Below are 7,599 nucleotides of genomic sequence, written 5' to 3' on the forward strand. Positions count from 1 at the left end.
AACTAGGAGTTTAAAGAGTTATTTCTGGCAGCACACCAGTACAGCAAAGTAGCATTTCTGTGTCACCCTCTGGAGTGCAATCAGTTTCCACTTCTCTCCCTCATACTTCATTGGGTGTCAGCACCTTTCTTTACTGTAATTTAAAAAAACAAAAAGGAAAAACAATGAAAAAAACCCAGAACACCAACCTACACACTTGGCAAAGAAGCATACTAGTTTTGGACTAAACCGAAATAGTTTTTACTATTGTTCCTTTATAAAAGCCAGCTTCACCTGGAGAATTTTCAATATGTGAAACTAAGGGCAGATTTTTTTTTTTTCCCCCCTGAATATTGACTGTGTTTTCTTTTAATGTGGCCTGCCTAAAGATTACTCACGGAAAGCAAGAGAACCTTACTTCAACTCCTCACATTAACTTCTGCCTTGATTCCCCAAACATGTGCTTATTACTAGCAGTTCAACTGGCAAGACTAATCCAAAGTAGATCGACAATTCATCTCACGTCACACTGAGCAGTCCCATTTCCTCCACCAGGCTGTCACTAGCATTTGGGCAGTAAACCCAGAAAAATGTCATATCATCTCCCAGGCAGCAGTTCCATAAGCTGCCCGTAAGTGTCTACAGAACTATAACATTAGGAGCAGCACATGCGTAACACTGTCAAAAGGTGGCAAGCATGATTTTTACATTCTTTTTTGGAACTTTTTTAACATTAGTCATGAAACAGCTACAGTGAAGGAGACTTGTAGTAAGTGATAGCAGGGGAGAGGCTTATCAATTATTAGAACAATTAATTAGGAGTATCCAAAATAACATTTTTCTCTAAAACCTGTATTGGTACAGAGCATTTTAGAACAAGGCAAAACTACTTCAGACTCAGTTACTTAGATATGTTTTTATTTCTTAAGTTAGAAAACTTGAAAGTTAAAATAAGATAGTGCAGCCATTTCTAAAAAAGGAAAAAAGATACTATATGATATTCAACAAAAAAAAGCTATGTACAAACCTCATTCTTTTCCAGGTTTGTGAGAACACATGAGAAGTTAGGGCAGGGGAGGGACAGTAGGGACACAACACTCGCTCTTCATCTGGCAGGTTTAAATACTGACAGATACAAATGTGGCTTTGCTCCCCTATTAATCTCAAGAGAGATGCCAACAGCCCAAGACCACAAGGTAGTTTTATACAATTCTCAAGGACTGGCAAGGAAAGGCAGGGGTGAGGTCGGGGAGTGAGGTAGGCACCATCAAAAATTACTTAAATATAATGAAGCTGTTCAACAGGGCTTGAGTCACTTCTGTCTCTGCTACATTTACTTTTAGCTACTACTGAAAGTCAGGTTTTTTTGAATCAAACATAAAAAGCACGTATCTTCTGCTTTCTCTCAACACTACAGCACTTTTAAAACCTAAACATGTCTGGATGTTTAGAGAGCTGGCACATGTATTTCTACACTGCTGAGTGGAAGCAGGCATGAACTGTCAAGAGCAATTCTAGATGAAAGGTCAAAGTGAAGGGAATAATATCTGTTTCACAAAATACATTTGTTCTCTAGTAATGAAAGCAAATGACTCTACCCAGCGGTTCAGTAACCTACTTTTGTAACAGTTCTGCATGAAACACACTGGCATGGCAAGAAGCAGTCCTCATTATGAAGTATTTCCAATCACATGCCTAAGGCAGCACCGAGATACGTCACTTGGGGTATAAGCGTGCTAGCAAAGCATCCGCTGAAACAGGTGCTGGGAGAATAATTCCTCTCCTTTTTATGGAAGTGTAGAAAAAAGGCTTTTATGCTACAGTGGTCTGAAGTAGGACACTAACTCAGTCTTGTTTTCTGACCTCCAACAACAAACAACATGAAGTCCTGAATCAGAGTCAAGAAAAAACTCGTACATACCCTTCCAGAGAGCATTCCTGAATTATACACACTCCCAGACTGTTTCTAATTTTTAGAGGCTGACAACATAATTGCTAAGATGGTCATAAATAGCTTTTTCTAAAAAACTGTATTCCGATTCCCGCACCCTCCATTCACACAGTAATCTTTTAAAGACTTATACTTTTACTATCAAAATAATTCACTAAACTATCCAGAGACCTTAAGGGTAAAACAGCTGTCAGATTCCATATCAGGTGGGCAGAAACAACCTGTCCAAAAATTACTTGCAACTGTCACAAATAAAGTGCTAGCTAAAGACTGCACTTCTATCAGACAGATGACTCAGTCCATCTGTTAGTTTACTTAAGAACAAGGAAAGTAACCTGAATTCTTGTATCCACCTGAAAAAAAAAAAAAACCACCACCTGCCTACACCACCAATTTTACTCTTGAGATATGAGCAATTTTAGGAACTTTATTGGTTGCAGTTATGCGTATCCAGTCTAATTTAACTGCCTGCTTGCACTTCCAACATTTTGTCAAATATTTCTCAACTAAATTAAGCTTTCTACTTCAAATACACTATTTGTGCATGTATTAAAACTAAAGTAAAGCCACAATTCCAAAGTGTTACCCTACATATTGATGTACACAATAACTTAATGACACCATTGAAATTAATGGCTTTGCTACTCTGGTATTTTACTACCTTAAATAACTGCAGTTATCGCAGTAGACTGAACTATACTACTGTCACTAATAATACAATTCTCCTGTTCCCACTTTTCTGGAAACCCTAGGAAACGTGTGTGGGTTCCTTCAAGAATTCCTAGTCCTAATGAAGGTACATGTTTTGTTACTTCTGCTGCGAGCTTTCACTCACGTATTAAAGATGTAAAAAAAACAGTGAGTATGGTATTGGATTTCTTAGTACAACATTTAAAATATAATGAAGGTTTACTAACCCAGGCACAAAATACATTGACTTTTAAATTATAACATGAATTTCATTCTAAAGCAACATACTTGAGCAGAAAAGCTGCAGAATGTAAGTAAGTAGAAATTTTAATATGGTTTAGAGACCACAAATATAACTACTTTTTACCTTGGAAAACACAAGTGAGGATATGACATGATTTTCTAAAAAGGCAAAAATCTATAATTTAGCTGCCTGCCCTATCTAAGTACAGAATGAAATTCACACATATGACATGCATAGTAACCTACTGTAAACACAAATGAATATTCTGGGCTCTAGAAATACTAGAATTTAAAATTCTAAAAAATACTGCTTCTTTCCCAGTTCCTGCAACTTGGGTAATGAAACCAGACTAAGCAGTCGGCGTTCTGACTAGCACACTAATGAAAAACAATTCTTTCCCACACAAAGAAATGGATGTAGTAATCCCAAGGGAAGGTTGTACAGTTTGATTTTTAAAAAGTCAGTATCTTGGAAAGCTCATTTATTTTTATTGGAGTTAGCATACAAAATGAGCTAGATAACAAAAAAATAAAAATTTAAGATAGTTCAGTTAACCTTCACCATAGAATCCCAGCTCTAGAGGTAGTTATGTTTATCAGCTTCTGTAATACAGATTTCAACACATGCTTCAATAAAAGTCTGTTCACACATGTTGTTCTTGTATGATTGGAAGTTATGCTATCACTAGAACCAGGGCACCAAATTGTGCTGTTACCTAGATCTCACCTACCTCCCCCCCCTCCCCATTCCAGTCAGCTGGTAAATGGAAACCTCATTGAATATGCCTATTCCTGGATACCTATTATGAAGTAAGTGCATTCAGGAAACTATATTAAGAAGAGTACTTAGTCAGCTAACCACAACACAATAAGAGCAACAGGTGTTCATGGGAATCAGCTGTTTACCTAAAGCGGGGCAGATACACACACACAAGCCCTATTCAAGCTGCCTCCTGAACCAAGTAACTTCATACTTAGGCTAGACTGTTTAACTGGGATATTTAATATTCAAAGTTCATCAGCAACCTAAAACCCCTAACAGATGCTACTCAAATAGCATATAATTTTAATTCAAATACAAGGGTTCTGCAAGAATTAATTCTTGTGTACCACTGATGTTTGTGTCTTACTGAATTGCTGATTATTTTATAATATGAAGATGCTCTTCACAATGATGCTAGGTTTTACTTGACATACGGAAAACCAGTTTGCTCTTTGGTAACCAACCAGATAACCACCCAGACAAGATGCAAGATCGTAACACAAAATTATCAGAATTAGTTCAGGCTCATGATGGTTGAAGAATAGGCTCTCGCACATGTATGTGCCAAAGGACAGAATAGAAACAGAAGGCTTTTTTTTTTTTCTCCTCAGCTCATCTCAGAATTGCTTGAGTATTTATTTCTTTTTGTATTCTTTGGAGCGCCAACTGCACGCTTACCTGCAGAACAGCAATGGCAGAATGCAGTTTACGCATTCCCATCAATCATCAATCTCATGTCAAAAGTGTGTTTTTAGTATTAACTGCTACGATTTAACCTGCAAATAGAGGAGCTACATATGAAACACTGGTCATTTGTCCCGTTCACCTTGTCACTCCTCCCACATCACAACTTGCCTTGACCAGCAAATACACACTAAAAGACATTGCCTGAACAAAATACAGCGTGAAGATACTGTTTAAACACGTTTCAGAAATATACCGTCAATCGTAGTCTAAACAAGTCCAAAGCGAGAGCGTGCAGTGAAAGCTTGCCATTGTACTGGAGTCGGACCAATTAAACAAAACTGAGTCAATTTAATAGTGCCTCTATAGAGAGAAAATACTTCTTTAACCACATCATTTTCTTAGCCTGTGCAGTTTAATTGGTACAGTTTGCTTCTTTGTTCAAACGGCTTGGAACCAAGTGTTCTTGAAGTCAGATTTCTTTGAAATACCCGATGACCACGCAGAACGACCATCCAACGTGCAAGTATATTTCCCTCTTACCAGCTTAACGCTCTGTGCTCACGAGCGGGTAGAAAGGTTCAGATCTACAATATATTCATTTGCCTATATTACTGACTGCTTCAAGTCAACTATTCAAACATCTAAATAAGCAACCTAAGGGTAGGTTCAACCTAGACGCTTTCCTGTTATGCTGGTTAAGAGAAATATTTGTGCTCCCTCCAAGCTGGCATAAGTCCTAGCACACATACATCAGCGAAAGAGCAGTCTTGCTGGTATAGCTTACTTCACTCAGCATCACCCGCACAATTAAAAAAAACCCCTGAATTTACACAGGGCTTCTCAGAATATTTATGCCAGCGCTTGCTAGATTAACAGCACTCTTTGTGTTAAAGACTGTCAAGACAATAAAAAACCCCACCTCTGTTTAAAGGATCTGGATACGAACTGTAAGTTTTCTAAGTTGTAACTTTTTATTTGCAGGGTATCTGACTTCTACATGAGCAACTTGAATAAGTGAAAATAAATTATCATAAGACAAAACAAAGCTTAAAATAACGTAGGATGTAGATACCTACGGTTAACAAAGAAAACTAGAGGGAAATACAGGAACACAATTCTAAACAAAACAGCAGGGAGATGGTTCTCATGCTTCCCACTGCAATGCTACCCTTTCCATTGAAGGTGCACACACACCAGGCGGGGGGGTAACCCGTAAAGTTCAAAAGATATAATTAGGATTTTACTGTCATACAATCAGAAAATTCTAACGGCTCGTCACTTTTATGCAGTAGAGGAATTTACTGATTTTCATCATACAAATCTTGCCAAGCTGTATTGCAAAGGACTTCACGACTTACGGTCATCTTTAAGACAAAGAAGGTTCAAATCCAACTGCAAGGCAGACAATATCTTCCGGGGGGCGGGGGGGGGGGGGGGGGAATAATAACTCGGTTCCCCAGCTGTTTAACTGAGGGACAGGCCTACAGGGAGCACAACGTCCCCGAACAGACAGAGCAGCGCTCGGGCTATCGAGCCGCATTTCTCACCGGGTCCTGCACCAATCCAGAAAGAAGATTATGGAAACAGAACAGGCACTGAGGGGGGGGGGGGGGGGGGGGCGGGCAGGGAGACAGAAAATCGCCTTCAAATGAATGAGCCGGCGGGGAGCGGGAGTCCCCGGCGGGAAGGCGGGCGGGCGGGCACCCACCTCCCTCCCTCCCTCCCTCCCTCCCTGGTCCCCCGCCGCGTCCACCTCTGTGTTTACATCCGAAACCTCCAAACGCGACACTTTCCCGGCTGCCGAGAGGGGGATTCCCCCCCCCGCCCCTCGACGCCTCTTTATTGATTACACAGGGAAAAGCCCAGCTGCTGCTGCAATGCAACACGCGCCGGGGAAGGCGGAGGGGAAGGAAGAGAAAAAAAAAAAAAAAAACCAACACCGGGAGAGAAAGAAAGGAGACGGGCGACCGAGGCTCACGCCGTGCCGGCGCGCACCGCCACGACCAGCCCGGGGGAGGCGCCGGAGCGGGGCCCCCCGCCCCCCCGCCCGGCCCGGACCCCGCCGCTGCCCCCCAAGCGCAACTTCGCCGCCGCGGGGGACGGGGGACGGCGGGGCCGCCCCTCCCCCACCCGCTACTAACAATGGGCCCCTCCCCCACCGCGGGGCTCCCCTCGGCCCGGCCCCCTCCCCCGCCGCCGGCCGAGCGGACACCCCCCCCCCTCACGGCTGCGGACCGTTAGAGGCGGGGGGCACGGAACCGCCGCCCTCCCCTCCCGCCGCCGGCCCGCCCGCTCCGGGGCCGGCCCCTCACCTCATGGTGCTGCCCGGGGTCGGGGAGCCGCTCCCGCTCCCTCGCTCGCTCCGCTCTCTCCCCCGCCCCGCCCCGCCCCGCTCCGCTCCTCGCCGCTCCGCAGGGGCCGGCGCGTCAACGGGCAGCGAGACCCCCGGCCGCCAGCGCCTCCCCGCCCGTCTCCGCCGCTCCCTCCGCCGCCGGGCCGGGCCAGACCACCGCGGGGAGCCGGGGGGTGGAGGGGACCAGGGAGGTGGGGGAAAGGGGCGGGGAGGAGCGAACCAACGCGCGGGAAGGGCGGGGGGGGAGGAGGAGGAGGAGGAGGAGGAGAATGGGCGGGCGGGGGGAGCGCGGGGGAGGCCGGCGGCACCGGCGGGGCTGAGGGAGCGGCGGCGGGCGGGGGGCGCGGCGGCGGCGCGCAGGGGACGCGGCGGGGGGGCGGGAGGAAGGGGCGGGCCGCGGAGGCCGCGCCCACCGCCGCGCGCGGCCCCCCGGGCGGGTGAATGGGGCTCGGCGGCCGCGCGCGGGGGTGGGCGGTCTGTCCCTCCGCCCGTCCGTCCGTCCGCCCGCCCGCCCGCCCGCCCGCCCGCCCGCCCGCCCGCCTGCCTGCCTGCCTGCCTTCAGGTGAGGCGGCGGCTCCCCGGGAGGCGCTCCTCCGCCCGCCCTCGGGAGAAGCGGTCGCCCGCAGCAGCGCCTTCCCCAGCGGGCCCGTGTGCCATTGTCCTGCGGGGCCGGGCACTGCGCCGAGACCCCGCGCCCGGGCCGCCCCTCGGGCCGGGGGGGAGCGGGCCCGGGCCCGCCCCGGGGGGCCCCGCCGGGAGCGCCGGCGGCAGGGCCCGTGCCGTGACCCGGCGCCCGGGAGCCGCCCCGGGGCGGGCGGGGCTGCCGGAGAGCCGCGTCCCGGGGCTTGGGGCTCGGCGGGGCGCCCTGTGCAGCCCGCCATCAGCAAACCCACCCCGGCCCCTCTGCACCGGCGCCCGGCCGCCCCGGTAACC

At 47.6% G+C, this 7,599-nt stretch overlaps 1 protein-coding gene across 6 annotated transcripts in view; it reads right to left on the reverse strand.

Moving 5' to 3' along the window:
• ENAH (ENAH actin regulator) overlaps positions 1 to 6,982 on the reverse strand; it is a 98,924-nt gene extending 91,942 nt beyond the window's left edge. For all 6 annotated transcript variants that reach the window (XM_074863834.1, XM_074863833.1, XM_074863832.1 and 3 more), the window contains exon 1: positions 6,626 to 6,982. In XM_074863834.1, the coding sequence (XP_074719935.1) occupies positions 6,626 to 6,630 (5 nt within the window). In that variant the 5' untranslated portion in view covers positions 6,631 to 6,982. The remainder of the gene's footprint in view (positions 1 to 6,625) is intronic.
• Between the last annotated feature and the right edge of the window lie 617 nt (positions 6,983 to 7,599).

This window comes from Strix uralensis, chromosome 3 (genome assembly GCF_047716275.1).
Source record: "Strix uralensis isolate ZFMK-TIS-50842 chromosome 3, bStrUra1, whole genome shotgun sequence".
NCBI lineage: Eukaryota > Metazoa > Chordata > Aves > Strigiformes > Strigidae > Strix > Strix uralensis.